The following is a 23,529-nucleotide window of genomic DNA, read 5'->3' as shown; positions in this document are numbered from 1 at the left end:
TCCAGTGGGTGTGTGTGTCCAGAGTGTGTGTGTGTCCAGAGTGTGTGTGTGTCCAGAGTGTGTGTGTGTCCTGAGTGTGTGTGTCCTGAGTGTGTGTGTCCAGTGTGTGTGTGTCCAGTGGGTGTGTGTGTCCTGAGTGTGTGTGTGTGTGTCCTGAGTGTGTGTGTCCAGTGTGTGTGTGTGTCCTGTGTGTGTGTGTGTGTGTGTCCTGTGTGTGTGTGTGTGTCCTGAGTGTGTGTGTGTCCAGAGTGTGTGTGTGTCCAGAGTGTGTGTGTGTCCTGAGTGTGTGTGTGTGTCCTGAGTGTGTGTGTCCAGTGTGTGTGTGTGTCCTGTGTGTGTGTGTGTGTGTGTGTGTGTCCTGTGTGTGTGTGTGTCCAGAGTGTGTGTGTCCAGTTTGTGTGTGTGTCCAGAGTGTGTGTGTCCAGTGTGTGTGTATGTGTCCTGTGTGTGTGTGTGTCCAGAGTGTGTGTGTGTCCAGTGTGTGTGTGTGTCCAGAGTGTTTGTGTCCAGAGTGTGTGTGTGTGTGTCCAGATTGTGTATCCAGAGTGTGTGTGTGTGTGTCCAGAGTGTGTGTGAGTGTGTGTCCAGAGTGTGTGTGTGTGTGTCCAGAGTGTGTGTGTGTCCAGAATGTGTGTGTGTCCAGTGTGTGTGTGTGTGTCCAGAGTGTGTGTGTGTCCAGAGTGTGTGTGTGTGTCCTGTGTGTGTGTGTGTGTGTGTTGTGTGTGTGTGTGTGTGTGTGTGTGTGTCCTGTGTGTGTGTGTGTCCAGAGTGTGTGTGTGTCCAGTTTGTGTGTGTGTCCAGAGTGTGTGTGTCCAGTGTGTGTGTATGTGTCCTGTGTGTGTGTGTCCAGAGTGTGTGTGTGTCCAGTGTTTGTGTGTGTGTGTGTCCAGAGTGTGTGTGTGTCCAGAGTGTTTGTGTCCAGAGTGTGTGTGTGTGTGTCCAGATTGTGTATCCAGAGTGTGTGTGTGTGTGTGTCCAGAGTGTGTGTGTGTGTGTGTCCAGAGTGTGTGTGTGTGTGTCCAGAGTGTGTGTGTGTCCAGAATGTGTGTGTGTCCAGTGTGTGTGTGTGTGTCCAGAGTGTGTGTGTGTCCAGAGTGTGTGTGTGTCCAGAGTGTGTGTGTAGAATGTGTGTGTCCTGAGTGTATGTGTCCAGTGTGTGTGTGTTTCCAGTGTGTGTGTGTGTCCAGAGTGTGTGTGTGTCCAGTGTGTGTGTGTGTCCAGAGTGTGTGTGTGTCCAGTGTGTATTTGTCCAGTGTGTGTTTGTATCCAGTGTGTGTGTGTGTCCAGTGTGTGTGTGTCTAGTGTGTGTGTGTGTGTCCAGAGTGTGTGTGTGTCCAGTGTGTGTGTGTGTCCAGTGTGTATTTGTCCAGTGTGTGTTTGTATCCAGTGTGTGTGTGTGTCCAGTGTGAGTGTGTCTTTGCCCAGTGTGTGTGTGTGTGTGTGTGTGTGTGTGTGTGTGTGTGTGTGTGTGTGTGTGTGTGTGTGTGTCCAGTGTGTGTGTGTCCAGTGTGTGTGTGTGTCCAGTGTGTATTTGTCCAGTGTGTGTTTGTATCCAGTGTGTGTGTGTGTCCAGTGTGAGTGTGTGTGTGTCCAGTGTGTGTCTGTGTCCAGAGTGTGTGTGTAGAATGTGTGTGTCCTGAGTGTATGTGTCCAGTGTGTGTGTGTTTCCAGTGTGTGTGTGTGTCCAGAGTGTGTGTGTGTCCAGTGTGTGTGTGTGTCCAGAGTGTGTGTGTGTCCAGTGTGTATTTGTCCAGTGTGTGTTTGTATCCAGTGTGTGTGTGTGTCCAGTGTGTGTGTGTCTAGTGTGTGTGTGTGTGTCCAGAGTGTGTGTGTGTCCAGTGTGTGTGTGTGTCCAGTGTGTATTTGTCCAGTGTGTGTTTGTATCCAGTGTGTGTGTGTGTGAGTGTGTCTTTGTGTGTGTGTGTGTGTGTGTGTGTGTGTGTGTGTGTGTGTGTGTGTGTGTGTGTGTGTGTGTCCAGTGTGTGTGTGTGTCCAGTGTGTATTTGTCCAGTGTGTGTTTGTATCCAGTGTGTGTGTGTGTCCAGTGTGAGTGTGTGTGTGTCCAGTGTGTGTCTGTGTCCAGTATGTGTGTGTGTGTGTGTCCAGTGTGTATGTGTGTGTGTGTGTGTCCAGTGTGTGTGTGTGTGTGTGTGAGTCCAGTGTGTGTGTGTGTCCAGTGTGTGTGTGTGTGTTTGTGTCCAGTGTGTGTGTGTGTGTGTGTCCAGTGTGTGTGTGTGGTGTGTGTGTCCTGTTTGTGTGTGTGTGTGTATCCAGTGTGTGTGTGTATCCAGTGTGTGTATTATTTACAGGTTATTATGTGTGTGTGTGTGTGTGTGTGTGTGTGTGTGTGAGTCCAGTGTGTGTGTGTATCCAGTGTGTGTATTATTTACAGGTTATTATTGTGTGTGTGTGTGTGTGTCATGTTATTTTAGGGACACTGAGTCACCATCACCCCAAAGATGAAACCAGTGTGTGTGTGTCTGTGTGTGAGTGAGATAGTATGTGTGTATCACTGGCACAGGGACACTGAGGAGTCCCAAATCCCAAAGTCATCATAAACCCTAAACCCTGGATAGAGGGGCTCAGTGAATGTGGAGGTGAATGTGATCAGGTGGGTCAGTGTGTCAGAGGAGGCTCTATAGAAGGACAGAGTGCCGGCTGGCCAGTCCAGATACACTCCTACTCTGTGGGAGCTGGAGGAGGGGACGTCTATGGTAGTGGGATTATTATTGTGCCAGGCAGAGTAACTGTTGTCAGAGCAGTTCAGACTCCAGGACTTGTCATTCCATCCAAGACAACAGTCCTTAACCCCTCCTCTCCTGTTGATTCCTTTATATGTCACTCCTATATCAGCCCCCCTCCCACTCCACTCTACCTCCCAGTAACAGCGCCCAGTCAGACCCTCTCTACACAGCACCTGTCCACAGTGCTCAAATCTCTCTGGGTGATCAGGATACGGCTGCTCCTCTCTCCTACATGTCACCTTTCTGTTCTCCTCAGACAGAGAGAGGAGTCTGTTTACTGTGTTTAGGTCCAGTGTGAGATCACAGACATCTGATGGATGAAACCAGACACAATATTAGAAATCATCATCATTCACATTAGAATGTTAACTCACTTTTCACTAATTCATTTAATGTAGATGTTTCTAGGTATCAAAAGGAGAAGTTAAGGTAACTTGAGACTTGTTGAATGATCATATGTTATACTGTATGGTAATATAAAACACACTTATTCACATTAATTACACACACACACACACATATGCATGCATGAACAAAAAACAACACACACACACACACACACACACACACACACACACACACACACACACACACACACACACACACACACACACACACACACACACACACACACAAATCAACTCTTTGTAAACTTTGGTGTCCCTGATTTCTGCTTCTGTAGAACTACAGCTGATATTTAATATGACCAAGTCAGTAATGATGGTGGTCTTTGACTTTGAAACTTGAATTAAGACTTATTCTTAGTCATATTCTTCAGCAGTCAACACTCACATTTTCTAAGCCCAGGTTTCATTCTGTTCTCTCCACCATGTTCCACACTGTAGCGGTAAGCAGAAGAACAGACAGTCATTGAGGGATACAGTCATTGAGTGATACACACACACACACACACACACACATACACACACACACACACACACACACACACACACACACACACACACACACACACACACACACACACACACACACACACACACACACACAGAATGTTTGTCTTAACTATCCTGATAAGTCAAACATGTCTGATATGAACATTGACATAAACCCTCTACATACTTGAGTTTCTCCAGTCTGCAGTGTGGATCCTCCAGTCCAGCAGAGAGCAGTCTGACTCCTGAGTCTCCTGGGTGATTGTAGCTCAGGTCCAGCTCTCTCAGGTGTGAGGGGTTTGACCTCAGAGCTGAGACCAGAGAAGCACAGCCTTCCTCTGTGACTAGACAGCCTGACAGCCTGCAAAGAGTCAAATCATATTAAAACCACACTGTTATTCTTTGGTGGTGAAAATGGAGAGGCAGTATATTTTTTCAAATATTCAGATATATCAGTGTCCTGAAACCTTCCATATCTATTCATAAAAATTAATGTTTCATTATTATAAATGACAAATGATCAAAAGATATTAAAAAAGTATTGCCTGCAGATAGAAAAATGTATAGTACAAATATTATAGTAGACTGACCAGACCAGTTTAAAAGTAGTATCAGTCAGAAGACAGACAGTGAGGTATCAGATTTAGATTGTATTGAGTATACAGTCCACACCATATCTATTTAGACAGTGAGGTATCAGATTTAGATTGTATTGAGTATACAGTCCACACCATATCTATTTAGACAGTGAGGAATCAGATTTAGATTGTATTGAGTATACAGTCCACACCATATCTATTTAGACAGTGAGGTATCAGATTTAGATTGTATTGAGTATACAGTCCACACCATATCTATTTAGACAGTGAGGTATCAGATTTAGATTGTATTGAGTATACAGTCCACACCATATCTATTTAGACAGTGAGGTATCAGATTTAGATTGTATTGAGTATACAGTCCACACCATATCTATTTAGACAGTGAGGTATCAGATTTAGATTGTATTGAGTATACAGTCCACACCATATCTATTTAGACAGTGAGGAATCAGATTTAGATTGTATTGAGTATACAGTCCACACCATATCTATTTAGACAGTGAGGTATCAGATTTAGATTGTATTGAGTATACAGTCCACACCATATCTATTTAGACAGTGAGGAATCAGATTTAGATTGTATTGAGTATACAGTCCACACCATATCTATTTAGACAGTGAGGTATCAGATTTAGATTGTATTGAGTATACAGTCCACACCATATCTATTTAGACAGTGAGGAATCAGATTTAGATTGTATTGAGTATACAGTCCACACCATATCTATTTAGACAGTGAGGTATCAGATTTAGATTGTATTGAGTATACAGTCCACACCATATCTATTTAGACAGTGAGGAATCAGATTTAGATTGTATTGACCATACAGTCCACACCATATCTATTTAGACAGTGAGGTATCAGATTTAGATTGTATTGAGAATACAGTCCACACCATATCTATTTATACAGTGAGGTATCAGATTTAGATTGTATTGAGTATACAGTCCACACCATATCTATTTAGACAGTGAGGTATCAGAGACTACAACAAAACATGCTATTTAGATTGTATTGAGTATACAGTCCACACCATATCTATTTAGACAGTGAGGTATCAGATTTAGATTGTATTGAGTATTCAGTCCACACCATATCTATTTAGACAGTGAGGTATCAGATTTAAATTGTATTGAGTATACAGTCCACACCATATCTATTTAGACAGTGAAGTTAACATTTTAAATGTGTCTCTATACACAACAACATTTTGGATTTGAGGTCAAATGTTTCATATGAGGTGACAGTATATAATGTCCCCTTTATTTGAGGATATTTTAATACATATCTGTTTAAATGTTTAGAAGAATTAAAGCATTTTATGTTTCTAGTCCCCCATTTGAAGAAGTCAAAAGATTCTGACACTTAAAGTGTATTAAATTAGTCAAAAGTTTATCTGGTCCCATATTCCTAACACAAAACATCAACCTGTGACGCATTGACTGAGAAAGATCATGAATGAATCATGAATAATAATGAGTGAGAAAGTTACAGAGGCTACAACAAAACATGCTAACCTCTCACCATTACCAATAACAGAGGCTACAACAAAACATGCTAACCTCTCACCATTACCAATAACAGAGGCTACAACAAAACATACTAACCTCTCACCATTACCAATAACAGAGACTACAACAAAACATGCTAACCTCTCACCATTACCAATAACAGACTACAACAAAACATGCTAACCTCTCACCATTACCAATAACAGAGGATACAACAAAACATACTAACCTCTCACCATTACCAATAACAGAGACTACAACAAAACATACTAACCTCTCACCATTACCAATAACAGAGGATACAACAAAACATGCTAACCTCTCACCATTACCAATAACAGAGACTACAACAAAACATGCTAACCTCTCACCATTACCAATAACAGAGACTACAACAAAACATGCTAACCTCTCACCATTACCAATAACAGAGACTACAACAAAACATGCTAACCTCTCACCATTACCAATAACAGAGACTACAACAAAACATACTAACCTCTCACCATTACCAATAACAGAGACTACAACAAAACATACTAACCTCTCACCATTACCAATAACAGAGGATACAACAAAACATGCTAACCTCTCACCATTACCAATAACAGAGACTACAACAAAACATGCTAACCTCTCACCATTACCAATAACAGAGACTACAACAAAACATGCTAACCTCTCACCATTACCAATAACAGAGACTACAACAAAACATACTAACCTCTCACCATTACCAATAACAGAGACTACAACAAAACATACTAACCTCTCACCATTACCAATAACAGAGGATACAACAAAACATGCTAACCTCTCACCATTACCAATAACAGAGACTACAACAAAACATGCTAACCTCTCACCATTACCAATAACAGAGGATACAACAAAACATACTAACCTCTCACCATTACCAATAACAGAGACTACAACAAAACATACTAACCTCTCACCATTACCAATAACAGAGGATACAACAAAACATGCTAACCTCTCACCATTACCAATAACAGAGACTACAACAAAACATGCTAACCTCTCACCATTACCAATAACAGAGGATACAACAAAACATGCTAACCTCTCACCATTACCAATAACAGAGGCTACAACAAAACATGCTAACCTCTCACCATTACCAATAACAGAGGATACAACAAAACATGCTAACCTCTCACCATTACCAATAACAGAGGCTACAACAAAACATGCTAACCTCTCACCATTACCAATAACAGAGACTACAACAAAACATGATAACCTCTCACTATTACCAATAACAGAGGATACAACAAAACATGCTAACCTCTCACCATTACCAATAACAGAGACTACAACAAAACATGATAACCTCTCACTATTACCAATAACAGAGGATACAACAAAACATGCTAACCTCTCACCATTACCAATAACAGAGACTACAACAAAACATGCTAACCTCTCACCATTACCAATAACAGAGGCTACAACAAAACATGCATGCTAACCTCTCACCATTACCAATAACAGAGACTACAACAAAACATGATAACCTCTCACCATTACCAATAACAGAGACTACAACAAAACATACTAACCTCTCACCATTACCAATAACAGAGGCTACAACAAAACATACTAACCTCTCACCATTACCAATAACAGAGGCTACAACAAAACATGATAACCTCTCACCATTCCAAATAACAGAGGCTACAACAAAACATGCTAACCTCTCACCATTACCAAAAACAGAGGCTACAACAAAACATACTAACCTCTCACCATTACCAATAACAGAGACTACAACAAAACATGCTAACCTCTCACCATTACCAATAACAGAGACTACAACAAAACATGCTAACCTCTCACCATTACCAATAACAGAGACTACAACAAAACATACTAACCTCTCACCATTACCAATAACAGAGACTACAACAAAACATGCTAACCTCTCACCATTACCAATAACAGAGGCTACAACAAAACATGCTAACCTCTCACCATTACCAATAACAGAGGATACAACAAAACATGCTAACCTCTCACCATTACCAATAACAGAGGCTACAACAAAACATGCTAACCTCTCACCATTACCAATAACAGAGACTACAACAAAACATGATAACCTCTCACTATTACCAATAACAGAGGATACAACAAAACATGCTAACCTCTCACCATTACCAATAACAGAGACTACAACAAAACATGATAACCTCTCACTATTACCAATAACAGAGGATACAACAAAACATGCTAACCTCTCACCATTACCAATAACAGAGACTACAACAAAACATGCTAACCTCTCACCATTACCAATAACAGAGGCTACAACAAAACATGCTAACCTCTCACCATTACCAATAACAGAGACTACAACAAAACATGATAACCTCTCACTATTACCAATAACAGAGACTACAACAAAACATGCTAACCTCTCACCATTACCAATAACAGAGACTACAACAAAACATGCTAACCTCTCACCATTACCAATAACAGAGGCTACAACAAAACATGCTAACCTCTCACCATTACCAATAACAGAGGCTACAACAAAACATGATAACCTCTCACCATTACCAATAACAGAGACTACAACAAAACATACTAACCTCTCACCATTACTAATAACAGAGACTACAACAAAACATGCTAACCTCTCACCATTACCAATAACAGAGACTACAACAAAACATGCTAACCTCTCACCATTACCAATAACAGAGACTACAACAAAACATACTAACCTCTCACCATTACCAATAACAGAGACTACAACAAAACATGCTAACCTCTCACCATTACCAATAACAGAGACTACAACAAAACATGATAACCTCTCACCATTACCAATAACAGAGGCTACAACAAAACATGATAACCTCTCACCATTACCAATAACAGAGGCTACAACAAAACATGATAACCTCTCACCATTACCAATAACAGAGACTACAACAAAACATGATAACCTCTCACCATTACCAATAACAGAGGCTACGACAAAACATACTAACCTCTCACCATTACCAATAACAGACGACAACAAAACATGCTAACCTCTCACCATTACCAATAACAGACGACAACAAAACATGCTAACCTCTCACCATTACCAATAACAAAGGATACAACAAAACATGCTAACCTCTCACCATTACCAATAACAGAGGTTACAACAAAACATGCTAACCTCTCACCATTACCAATAACAGAGGATACAACAAAACATGCTAACCTCTCACCATTACCAATAACAGAGGCTACAACAAAACATGCTAACCTCTCACCATTACCAATAACAGAGGCCACAACAAAACATGCTAACCTCTCACCATTACCAATAACAGAGGATACAACAAAACATGCTAACCTCTCACCATTACCAATAACAGAGGATACAACAAAACATGCTAACCTCTCACCATTACCAATAACAGAGGAAACAACAAAACATGCTAACCTCTCACCATTACCAATAACAGAGGATACAACAAAACATGCTAACCTCTCACCATTACCAATAACAGAGGATACAACAAAACATGCTAACCTCTCACCATTACCAATAACAGAGGCTACAACAAAACATGCTAACCTCTCACCATTACCAATAACAGAGGATACAACAAAACATGCTAACCTCTCACCATTACCAATAACAGAGGATACAACAAAACATGCTAACCTCTCACCATTACCAATAACAGAGGAAACAACAAAACATGCTAACCTCTCACCATTACCAATAACAGAGACTACAACAAAACATGCTAACCTCTCACCATTACCAATAACAGAGACTACAACAAAACATGCTAACCTCTCACCATTACCAATAACAGAGACTACAACAAAACATGCTGACCTCTCACCATTACCAATAACAGAGGATACAACAAAACATGCTAACCTCTCACCATTACCAATAACAGAGGCTACAACAAAACATGATAACCTCTCACCATTACCAATAACAGAGACTACAACAAAACATGCTAACCTCTCACCATTACCAATAACAGAGACTACAACAAAACATGCTAACCTCTCACCATTACCAATAACAGAGACTACAACAAAACATGCTAACCTCTCACCATTACCAATAACAGAGGCCACAACAAAACATGCTAACCTCTCACCATTACCAATAACAGAGACTACAACAAAACATGCTAACCTCTCACCATTACCAATAACAGAGGCTACAACAAAACATGCTAACCTCTCACCATTACCAATAACAGAGACTACAACAAAACATGCTAACATCTCACCATTACCAATAACAGAGGATACAACAAAACATGCTAACCTCTCACCATTACCAATAACAGAGGATACAACAAAACATGCTAACCTCTCACCATTACCAATAACAGAGGCTACAACAAAACATGCTAACCTCTCACCATTACCAATAACAGAGGATACAACAAAACATGCTAACCTCTCACCATTACCAATAACAGAGTATACAACAAAACATGCTAACCTCTCACCATTACCAATAACAGAGGAAACAACAAAACATGCTAACCTCTCACCATTACCAATAACAGAGACTACAACAAAACATGCTAACCTCTCACCATTACCAATAACAGAGACTACAACAAAACATGCTAACCTCTCACCATTACCAATAACAGAGACTACAACAAAACATGCTGACCTCTCACCATTACCAATAACAGAGGATACAACAAAACATGCTAACCTCTCACCATTACCAATAACAGAGGCTACAACAAAACATGATAACCTCTCACCATTACCAATAACAGAGACTACAACAAAACATGCTAACCTCTCACCATTACCAATAACAGAGACTACAACAAAACATGCTAACCTCTCACCATTACCAATAACAGAGGCCACAACAAAACATGCTAACCTCTCACCATTACCAATAACAGAGACTACAACAAAACATGCTAACCTCTCACCATTACCAATAACAGAGGCTACAACAAAACATGCTAACCTCTCACCATTACCAATAACAGAGACTACAACAAAACATGCTAACATCTCACCATTACCAATAACAGAGGCCACAACAAAACATGCTAATCTCTCACCATTACCAATAACAGAGGCTACAACAAAACATGCTAACCTCTCACCATTAACCAAATAAAGAGGTGACAAAACATGTACTGTCACCTAATATGAAACATTATATCTCAAATTCAAAATGCTGGAGCAAAAAACATGCACCACATTTAAAACTGTAAACCTTCACTGTCCAAACACAGAGTGTGGACTATGTGTGTCTGGTAAACACATGTGGATCTGGTGAACAGTTATCAACCTTGTTGACCAACTAACAGGAATACAACAAAACTCAGAGTCTCCAGTTTACAGTGGGGCTAACCTCCCCATTACCAATAACAGAGAGCAGCAAAACATGCTAACCTGAATCCTTCAGGTCATTGTTACTCAGATCCAGCTTACTCTCAGGTGTGAGGGGTTTGACTCCAGAGCTGAGACCAGAGAAGCAACAGCCTTCCTAACTGTGACTAGACAGCCTGACAGCCTGCAAAGAGTCAAATCATATTAAAATCAACACTGATATTTTTTGAGTAAAAAAACATGTAATATACCATTAAATATTCAGATATAAAAAAATATCAGATATATCTGTGTCCTGAAACCTGCAATATCTATTTATAAATGAATGTTTCATTATTACCAATAACAGATGATCAAAGTATTGCCTGCAGATAGAAAAAACTGTATACCTACAAATATTATAGTAGACTGACCAGACCAGTTTAAAAAAAAGTATCAGTCAGAAGACAGACAGTGAGGAATCAGAAAACATTAGATTGTATTGACTATACAGTCCAACACCATATCTATTTAGACAGTGAGGTATCAAATTTATATTGTATTGAGTATACAGTCCACACCATATCTATTTAGACAGTGAGGTAACAGAACAGATTGTATTACCAATATACAGTCCACACCATATCTATTTAGACAGTGAGGAATCAGATGCTAACCTTTAGATTGTATTGAGTATACAGTCCAACCATATCTATTTAGACAGTGAGGAATCAGATTTAGATTGTATTGAGTATACAGTCCACAACATATCTACAGACAGTGAAGCTCACCATTTTAAATATGGCTACAATTCTCCAACATTTTGGATTTCCAGATCAAATGCTTCATAAAGGTGACAGTATAACCTGTCACCTTTACCATTTGAGGGTATTTTAAACATATCTGTTTCACCATTTAGAAAATAAAACATGCACTTTATGTATCTAGTCCCCCATTTGAAGAAGTCTTATGTATTCTGACCAATTTAAAGTAGTCAAAGGTAATTGGTCCCATATTCACCATTACCAAAACAGAGACTACAAAAAACATTGTTTGCCATTTGCAATAACAGTGTGTTTTGGTTGTGTTTTTGGTTGTGTTTTGCACCATTACCAATAAAATGGTGGATGATGAGTGGAGTAACCTTTCCATTCTAAGAGAGTAGATAAAACATGTTTCTAAACAATAATAAATTAATCCTGATGATGCCCATTACCATTAAGAAAAACAAAACATGAAAGAATCATGAATAACAAGGAGTGAGAAAGTTACAGAGGCTACAACAAAACATGTTAACCTCTCACCATTACCAATAACAGAGGATACAACAAAACATGCTAACCTCTCACCATTACCAATAACAGAGGCTACAACAAAACATGCTAACCTCTCACCATTACCAATAACAGAGGCTACAACAAAACATGCTAACCTCTCACCATTACCAATAACAGAGGCTACAACAAAACATGCTAACCTCTCACCATTACCAATAACAGAGGCTACAACAAAACATGCTAACCTCTCACCATTACCAATAACAGAGGCTACAACAAAACATGATAACCTCTCACCATTACCAATAACAGAGGCTACAACAAAACATGCTAACCTCTCACCATTACCAATAACAGAGGCTACAACAAAACATGCTAACCTCTCACCATTACCAATAACAGAGGCTACAACAAAACATGCTAACCTCTCACCATTACCAATAACAGAGGATACAACAAAACATGCTAACCTCTCACCATTACCAATAACAGAGACTACAACAAAACATGCTAACCTCTCACCATTACCAATAACAGAGACTACAACAAAACATGCTAACCTCTCACCATTACCAATAACAGACCACAACAAAACATACTAACCTCTCACCATTACCAATAACAGACTACAACAAAACATACTAACCTCTCACCATTACCAATAACAGACTACAACAAAACATACTAACCTCTCACCATTACCAATAACAGAGGATACAACAAAACATGCTAACCTCTCACCATTACCAATAACAGAGACTACAACAAAACATACTAACCTCTCACCATTACCAATAACAGAGACTACAACAAAACATGCTAACCTCTCACCATTACCAATAACAGAGACTACAACAAAACATGCTAACCTCTCACCATTACCAATAACAGAGGCTACAACAAAACATGCTAACCTCTCACCATTACCAATAACAGAGACTACAACAAAACATACTAACCTCTCACCATTACCAATAACAGAGACTACAACAAAACATACTAACCTCTCACCATAACTAATAACAGAGGATACAACAAAACATGCTAACCTCTCACCATTACCAATAACAGAGGCTACAACAAAACATGCTAACCTCTCACCATTACCACTAACAGGAGAGGTTAGCATTATTTTCTGACCTTTGTGCCTCTATAACTTTGTAATTCGCCATTATTCAAGATTCATTCAGGATTGTTCATAATCCCACCCAAAACAAACTGCAAGTGAATTCAACAAGTTAGTAGAATTACAAGCTTGATGTAATCACTGCAGGCATGAAACATGGGACCAAATACCATAAAAAATTGAGTAAATGATTTTGTCCAAATAATTTTGACTTTTTCAAATGGGACCACTACATACATAGAGTGCTTTCATTTCTAAATGGTAAAATATATAAGTATGAAAACCTTTTTTTTTTCACCTTTATTGTTTTAACCAGGTAGGCCAGTTGAGAACAAGTTCTCATTTACAACTGCAACCTGGCCAAGACAAAGCAAAGCAGTGTGACACAAACAACAACAGAGTTACACATGGAGTAAACAACAACACAGAGTTACACATGGAGTAAACAACAACACAGAGTTACACATGGGATAAACAACAACACAGAGTTACACATGGAATAAACACATTACAACAACACAGAGTTACACATGGAGTAAACAACAACACAGAGTCACTGGAGTAAACAACAACACAGAGTTACACATGGAATAAACAACAACACAGAGTTACACATGGAGTAAACAACAACACAGAGTTACACATGGAAAAAACAACACAGAGTTACACATGGAGTAAACAACAACACAGATTTTGTTACACATGGAGTAAACAACAACACAGAGTTACACATGGAGTAAACAACAACACAGAGTTACACATGGAGTAAACAACAACACAGAGTTCAACATGGGACAACAACACAGAGTTACATACATAGGAGTAAACAACAACACATTTACACATGGAATAAACAACAACACAGAGTTACACATGGAGTAAACAACAACACAGAGTTACACATGGAAAACAACAACACAGAGTTAGACATGGAGTTAGGAAACAACAAACACAACACAGAGTTAACACATGGAGTAAACAACAACACAGAGTTACACATGGAGTAAACAACAACACAGAGTTAGGGAATAAACAACAACACAGAGTTACACATGGAGTAAACAAGAGTTACACATGGATAAACAACAACACAGAGTTACACATGGAGTAAACAACAACACAGAGTTACACATGGAATAAACAACAACACAGAGTTACACATGGAGTAAACAACAACACAGAGTTACACATGGAGTAAACAACAACACAGAGTTACACATGGAGTAAACAACAACACAGAGTTACACATGGAGTAAACAACAACACAGAGTTACACATGGAGAGTTACACATGGAGTAAACAACAACACAGAGTTACACATGGAGTAAACAACAACACAGAGTTACACATGGAATAAACAACAACACAGAGTTACACATGGAGTAAACAACAACACAGAGTTACACATGGAGTAAACAACAACACAGAGTTACACATGGAGTAAACAACAACACAGAGTTACACATGGAGTAAACAACAACACAGAGTTACACATGGAGTAAACAACAACACAGAGTTACACATGGAGTAAACAACAACACAGAGTTACACATGGAATAAACAACAACACAGAGTTACACATGGAGTAAACAACAACACAGAGTTACACATGGAATAAACAACAACACAGAGTTACACATGGAGTAAACAACAACACAGAGTTACACATGGAGTAAACAACAACACAGAGTTACACATGGAGTTACACATGGAATAAACAACAACACAGAGTTACACATGGAGTAAACAACAACACAGAGTTACACATGGAGTAAACAACAACACAGAGTTACACATGGAGTAAACAACAACACAGAGTTACACATGGAATAAACAACAACACAGAGTTACACATGGAGTAAACACATTACACATGGAGTAAACAACAACACAGAGTTACACATGGAGTAAACAACAACACAGAGTTACACATGGAATAAACAACAACACAGAGTTACACATGGAGTAAACAACAACACAGAGTTACACATGGAATAAACAACAACACAGAGTTACACATGGAGTAAACAACAACACAGAGTTACACATGAGAATAAACAACAACACAGAGTTACACATGGAGTAAACAACAACAGAGTTACACATGGAGTAAACAACAACACAGAGTTACACATGGAGTAAACAACAACACAGAGTTACACATGGAATAAACAACAACACAGAGTTACACATGGGATAAACAACAACACAGAGTTACACATGGAGTAAACAACAACACAGAGTTACACATGGAGTAAACAACAACACAGAGTTACACATGGAATAAACAACAACACAGAGTTACACATGGAGTAAACAACAACACAGAGTTACACATGGAGTAAACAACAACACAGAGTTACACATGGAGTAAACAACAACACAGAGTTAGACATGGAATAAAAGTTATTTCAATGTAGCAATTAACACTGGATTTTTAGTTGTGCAGAAGAGGATGTGCAAGTAGAAATATTGGTGTGCAAAAGAGCAGAAAAACAAAAACAAATCTGGGGATGAGGTTGGTAGTTGGTTGGATGGGCTATTTACAGATGGGCTGTGTACAGCTGCAGCGATCGGTAAGCTGATGCTGAAAGTTAATGAGGGACATAATAAGTCTCCAACTTCAGCGATTTTAGCAATTCATTCCAGTCATTGGCAGCAGATAACTGGAAGGAAAGGAAGCCAAAGGAGGTGTTGGCTTTGGGGATGACCAGTGAAATATACCTGCTGGAGCGTGTGCTACTGGTGGGTGCTGCTATGGTGACCAGTGACAGTGAGCTGAGATAAGGCGTGGCTTTACCTAGCAAAGACATATAGATGACCTGGAGCCAGTGGGTTTGGCAACGAATATGTAGTGAGTACAAGCCAACGAGAGCATACAGGTCGCAATGGTGGGTAGTATATGGGGCTTTGGTGACAAAACGGATGGCACTGTGAAAGACTGCATCCAATTTGCTGAGTAGAGTGTTGGAGGCTATTTGGTAAATGACATCGCCCAAGTCAAGGATCGGTAAGATAGTCCGTTTTACGAGGGTATGTTTGGCAGCATGAGTGAAGGAGGCTTTGTTGCGAAAATAGGAAGCTGATTCTAGACTTAATTTTGGTTCAAAGATGTTTAATATTGTGTCTGGAAGGAGAGTTTACAGTCTAGCCTCTTGCTCCTACTTGAGACGCTTGCGTCCCATCTAGAGCTCTGGAAATGCAAATGCACTACGCTAAATGCTAATAGTATTAGTTAAAACTCAAACGTTCATTAAAATACACATGCAGGGTAATGAATTAAAGCTACACTCGTTGTGAATCCAGGCAACAAGTCAGATTTTTAAAATGCTTTTCAGCGAAAGCATGAGAAGCTATTATCTGATAGCATGTAACACCACAAAAGACCCGCAGGGGACGTAAACAAAATAATTAGCATATTCGGCGCTACACAAACCGCACAAATAAAATATAAAACATTCATTACCTTTGACCATCTTCTTTGTTGGCACTCCTAGATGTCCCATAATCACTATTGGGTCTTTTTTTCGAGTAAATCGGTCCATATATAGCCTAGATATCGTTCTATGTAGACCGTGTGATAAACGGAAAAAAACAGCGTTTCATAACGTAACGTCATTTTTTAAAATTTAAAAAGTCGATGATAAACTTTCACAAAACACTTCGAAATACTTTTGTAATGCAACTTTAGGTATTAGTAAACGTTAATAAGCGATCAAATTAATCACAAGACGAAGTATATTCTATAGTTGTCCGTCTGGAAAAATGTCCGGCTAGAAACTCAACCAAAATATCCGGTCCTAGACCTGAAGAACTGCGCTGCCTTGCATGTGTTTGACCAAGAAACAAATCGTAGGCAAATGACAAGACTCTAGACACCGTGTGGAAGCTGTAGGTATTGCAACCTCGGCCCCATTAAATGTGGTTCACCTTTATCAATGGGTTCAAGTCGCGCAGGGATATATTTTTCCATTTTCAGTGACCAGATTTTCCTGCGCTTTCCGATGAAACGCACGTTATGTTATAGCCACAGCCATGATTTAACCAGTTTTATAAACGTCTGAGTGTTTTCTATCCACACATACTAATCATATGCATATACTATATTCCTGGCATGAGTAGCAGGGCGCTGAAATGTTGCACGATTTTTAACAGAATGTTCAAAAAAGTAGTGGGTAGGAGTAACAGGCTAGCCAGACACCTAGGTATTTATAGTTATCCACATATTCTAAGTCAGAACTGTCCAGGGTGGTGATGCTAGTTGGGCGGGCGGGTGCGGGCAGTGATTGGTTGAAGAGCATGCATTTCGTTTAACTAGCATTTAAGAGGAGATGGAGGCCACAGAAGGAGTGTTGTATGGCATTGAAGCTCGTTTGGGGGCTTGTTAACACAGCGCCCAAATAAGGGCCAGATGTAAACAGAATGGTGTCATCTGCGTAGAGGTGGATCAAATAATCACCCGCAGCAAGAGAGACATCATTGACATATACAGAGAAAATAATCGTCCCGAGAATTGAACCCTGTGGATCCCCCATAGAGACTGCCAGAGGTCTGGACAACAGGCCCTCCGATTTGACAGACTGAACTCTGTCTGAGAAGTAGTTGGTGAACCAGGCGAGGCAGTCATTTGAGAAACCAAGGCTGTTGAGTCTTCCAATAAGAATATGGTGATTGACAGAGTCGAAAGTCTTGGCCAGGTTGATGCTGCATAGTACTGTCTATTATCGATGGAAGTTATGATATCATTTGTGACCTTGAGCGTGGCTGAGGTGCAGCCGTGACCAGCTCGGAAACCAGATTGCATAACAGAGAAAGTATGGTGGGATTCGAAATGGTCGGTGATCTGTTTGTTCACTTGGATTTCAAAGACTTTAGAAAGGCAGGGCAGGATGGATATAGGTCTGCAACAGTTTTGGTCTAGAGTGTCTCCCCATTTGAAGAGGGGATGACCACTGCCTCTTTCCAATCTCTAGGGATCTCAGACGATACGAAAGAGGTCGAACAGACTAGTAATAGGGGTTGCAACAATGGCAGCGAATACTTTTACGAAGAGAGGGTCCAGATTGTCTAGACCAGTTGATTTTGGGGGGGGTGCAGAGCTTTTGGCTGGGTTTGGGGTCGCCAGGTGGAAAGCATGGCCAGCCGTAGAGAAATGCTTCTTGAAATTGTCAATTATCGTGGAATTATTGGTGGTGACAGTGTTTCCTAGTCTCAGTGCAGTGGGCAGCTGGGAAGAGGTGCTCTTATTCCCCATGGACTTTACAGTGTCCCAAAACTTTTTGACCGCGGACCCCATAATGGACGCTGGCAAAGCGAGGCAGTGATTACTGAGATCCTGGTGGAAAAAGGTGACATTCTGTCCTGTCTCCTAATACTGAAACATTCCATCTCAAATCCAAAATGCTGGAGCAGAGCACCACATTTAAAACTGTAATATTCACTGTCCAAACACATATGATGTGGACTATGTGTGTCTGGTAAACACATGTGGATCTGGTGAACAGTTATCACTTGTTGACCAACTACAGGAATACTGACCTCAGAGTCTCCAGTTTACAGTGGGGATTCCCCAGTCCATCAGAGAGCAGCTTCACTCCTGAATCCTTCAGGTCGTTGTTACTCAGATCCAGCTCTCAGGTGTGAGGGGTTTGACCTCAGAGCTGAGACCAGAGAAGCACAGCCTTCCTCTGTGACTCCACAGCCTGACAGCCTGACAAAGAGATCATCATGACTTCACAAACACACTGTTAATTTCACAAGTAGAATGTACATGTAGAAGGACAATGAAGCTTTAATTGTGATTGATATGTGAAATTAACAGAATATTTAGTTAGTTAACCACAACACCCCTGTGGTGAAACGATTATTGCTGTGTAATGAGCAACATATTGTGTCCCGTGTGTGTGTGTGTGTGTGTGTGTGTCCTGTTGGTGTCCTATGTGTGTCCAGTGTGTGTGTGTTTGTGTGTGTGTGTGTGTGTGTGTGTGTGTGTGTGTGTGTGTGTGTGTGTGTGTGTGTGTGTGTGTGTGTGTGTGTGTGTGTGTGTCCTGTGTGTGTGTGTCCAGTGTGTGTGTGTGTCCTATGTGTGTTCAGTGTGTGTGTGTGTGTGTGTGTGTCCTGTGTGTGTTCAGTGAGTGTGTCTTGCCAGTGTGTCCCTTGTGTGAAAGGACACACACTGAACACACAACAGTATATAACTTTGTCCAAGTGGTGTTCAGAATGTTTGTCTTAACTATCCTGATAAGTCAAACATGTCTGATATGAACATTGACATAAACCCTCTACATACTTGAGTTTCTCCAGTCTGCAGTGTGGATCCTCCAGTCCAGCAGAGAGCAGTCTGACTCCTGAGTCTCCTGGGTGATTGTAGCTCAGGTCCAGCTCTCTCAGGTGTGAGGGGTTTGACCTCAGAGCTGAGACCAGAGAAGCACAGCCTTCCTCTGTGACTCCACAGTCTGACAGCCTGCAAAGAGATCATCATGACTTCACAAACACACTGTTAATTTAACGATTAGTGTAGAAGGACAATGGCAGATGCATTTGGTTTATTCTCTCAAAGAACATATAGATTCATCTTCCGTTTCCTAGAATTGTATGGTCATATTGTTATACTAATGTGAAAATCAATGAATTTATTCAATATGTTTTTCAAAATAATATATTATACACATATTATAATACATATTTTTCTCTAAACTGAATATTTCTTCCTGATGATTAGTTCTTATATGTCATTTTATTTACTCACAGAACAGCTCTGGAGGCTTTGACCACTGGCAGCAGCCTCAGAAGACCTTCCTCTGATCTGGAGTATTTCTTCAGGTCAAACACATCCAGATCCTTTTCTGAAGTCAGCAACACAAAGACCAGAGCTGACCACTGTGCAGGTGACAGTTTGGGTTTTGAGAGACTTCCTGATCTCAGGTAGCTTTGGATCTCCTCCACTAGAGAATGGTCATTCAGTTCATTCAGACAGTGGAACAGATTGATGCTCCTCTCTGGAGAGAGATTCTCCCTGATCTTCTTCTTGATGTACTTGACTGTTTCTTCATGGCTCTGTGAGCTGCTTCTTGTCTTTGTCAGTAGACCTCGTAAGTGCTTCTGATTGGACTCCAGTGAGAGGCCCAGAAGGAAGCGGAGGAAAAGGTCCAGGTTTCCCGTCTCACTTTGTAAGGCTTTATCCACAGCACTCTTGTAGAAAGTAACTTCAGGCTCGTCGTTTGTTTGCAGTTTGTCCATTAGATTCTCATTGTTGTTGATGAATGAGAGGAACACATATACAGCAGCCAGAAACTCCTGAATGCTCAGATGAACAAAGCAGTACACCTTGTACTGGTACAGCCCACATTCCTCTTTAAAGAGCTGTGTGCACAATCCTGAGTACACTGAGGCTTCATTGACATCAATGCCAGCCTCTTTCAGGTCTTCTTCATAGAAAATCAGATTGCCCTTCACAAGCTGTTGAAAAGCCAGTTTTCCCAGTGACAGAATGCTCTCTTTATTCCAGTGTGGACCTGTCTCTTCTTTCCCAAGATACTTTTCATTATTCTGTTTGGTATGAAACAAAACAAGGTGTGTGTACATCTCAGTCAGAGTCTTGGGCATCTCTTCTCTCTTATGTTTCAGCATGTGTTCAAGGACTGTTGCAGAAATCCAACAGAAGACTGGAATGTGGCACATGATGTGGAGGCTCCTTGATGTCTTTATGTGTGAGATGATTCTGCTGGACAGGTCCTCATCCCTGAATCTCTTCCTGAAGTACTCCTCCTTCTGTGGGTCATTGAACCCTCGTACCTCTGTCACCTGGTCAACACACCATGAAGGGATCTTATTGGCTGCTGCAGGTCGGGTAGTTATCCAGAGGAGAGCAGAGGGAAGCAGATTTCCCTTGATGAGATTTGTCAGCAGAACATCCACTGAGGTTGACTCTGTGACGTCCCAACAGATCTTGTTCTTCTGGAAGTCTAGGGGCAGTCGGCACTCATCCAGACCATCAAAGATGAACAGAACTTTGTACTTGTCATAGCTGGAGATTCTTGATTGTTTTGTTTCCATTGAGAAGTGATTAAGAAGTTCAATGAAAGTGTGTTTGTCCTCTTTCATCAAATTCAGCTCCCGGAAAGGGAATGAAAATACAAATTGGACATCCTGATTTGCTTTTCCTTCAGCCCAGTCCAGAATGAACTTCTGCACAGAGACTGTTTTTCCAATGCCAGCGACTCCCTTTGTCAGCACCGTTCTGATACGTTTGTCTTGTCCAGTTAAGGATTTGAAGATGTCGTTACATTTGATTGCAGTCTCTGGTCTTGCTTGTTTCCTGGTTGTTGTCTCAATCTGTCTCAGCTCATGTTCATTATTGACCTCTCCTGTTCCACCCTCTGTGATGTAGAGCTCTGTGTAGATCTTATTGAGAAGTGTTGGGTTTCCTTGTTTAGCGATCCCCTCAAATACACATTGAAACTTCTTCTTTAGATTAGATTTGAGTTCACGTTGGCAAATCACAGCAAGCTCATCTGAATCTAGAAATAACACAGAGGATATTCATATTACATCTGTTTTAATAACTACAATGTATTGTAGGACTGTTATAAAGTTGTACATTATAATAATTTATTCTCTTAACTGACTGTATAAATCCCTGTGTAAATGTTTTTTTAATGCATTACAGACTGGTGTGACTGATTATATTATTATTTTTGTCTTGGGGTTTTGGTATTATTGATGGTATTATTAATGTTATGGCTGTGGTTCTCAATCAAATGTTTATCACCACAACAAATCCCTGCTGCCTACCTTGTTCCTATGAGGTCACTGTTTCGAGGTGTTGTTTGTTAGAGGCTGCAACAAATATCATTGAGTTACACAGCTACTTTAGCTGTAAACTTTAGCTACAATATCTTTTAAATGTTATAAAACATCATTCAACATGAGGCAGACAGATCTTACATTTCTCCAGTGTGTCAGCAAGCTCCTTCTGGTTCATTTTCCTCAGGATGTGCAGTGTGATCTTCAGAGCCCCCTCTCTGGCACTGCTCTCCTGCTGCTCATCTTCAGCGTCCACCACTTCCTTATCCTGCTTCTGACTCTCAAAGCCTTCTGGGAGTTCTGGACTAAGAATCCTCTTGAACATCTTCAGCTCGTTCTTCACAAATGTCATAATTTTCTCTTCAAGCAACTGAAATAAATTAAGTAAATAAGTTAAGCAAGAGAATAAATGCTTTCTCATTAACACATTAATGAATGATTGACAGATCAACTTTACTTGAGGTAAACAAAAACAAATGTCCATAACAGGACCACATACACTGAATATGGAGGCCAGGTCTGTTTGATGACTCTGGGAAGACTGACCACTGAGAATCTCTGACTCTGATCTCTCCTGTTGGTTTCTGTGGACAAAACATGAGATTACATCTCCTCATCCAGGGAGTACACACACTCACACACACACACACACACACACACACACACACACACACACACACACACACACACACACACACACACACACACACACAGAGGGAATGTTGTGTTTGTTTAATATTGTTTTAGGACTATGAAAATGGACAAAAGGATGAGCCTATGGATTATGAAAACAACAACAATAAATGGGAAAATGGGAGGAGAAATGACTAGAGACAGTGTTGTTTAACTCACTGACCAGGACCCATGAGTTCTTCTTACCTTTGTTCAGTAGAAAAGTCTCCTCTCTAAACTCTATAGGATGATCCATAGACCAGTCACTCTTCATGGACACACAGCTGGGAACAGGGGAGGCTGGTCTCTCCTGCTGATTGGGCTTCAACACAACAGAGACAAACATTACATCTCTCATCTACTCTGAGCTCAGATGGGGAAACATAAGAAGTCTATCAGATGGTTTCATTTCAGAGAGACGCAAATCATGTTTTTTTTGCAAAATGCTGTATATCTCACTCACTCTCAAATGTGACCGACCGGCTCAATTTGGTAATTCACTAAAGAAACTAAATATATAGTGTTTTTGGTTTATGTTTAATTGTTTGT

The 23,529-nt window shown here is 40.3% G+C and overlaps 1 protein-coding gene across 1 annotated transcript; it reads right to left on the bottom strand.

Annotated features, from left to right (window-relative positions):
* Positions 1–2,321: 2,321 nt before the first annotated feature.
* LOC127918074 (NLR family CARD domain-containing protein 3-like) lies at positions 2,322–23,213 on the bottom strand (the record flags this gene model as incomplete). The annotated part of the gene is made up of 8 exons (XM_052501269.1): positions 2,322–3,054; positions 3,537–3,583; positions 3,825–3,998; positions 19,793–19,966; positions 20,252–22,016; positions 22,450–22,678; positions 22,808–22,892; positions 23,188–23,213. Coding segments are annotated over 8 exons (3,045 nt in total), but the record flags the coding sequence as incomplete, so codon positions are not given.
* Between the last annotated feature and the right edge of the window lie 316 nt (positions 23,214–23,529).

This window comes from Oncorhynchus keta, unplaced genomic scaffold, assembly GCF_023373465.1.
Source record: "Oncorhynchus keta strain PuntledgeMale-10-30-2019 unplaced genomic scaffold, Oket_V2 Un_contig_1305_pilon_pilon, whole genome shotgun sequence".
In the NCBI taxonomy this organism is placed as follows: domain Eukaryota; kingdom Metazoa; phylum Chordata; class Actinopteri; order Salmoniformes; family Salmonidae; genus Oncorhynchus; species Oncorhynchus keta.
This window is presented reverse-complemented; position numbering and strand designations above follow the sequence as displayed.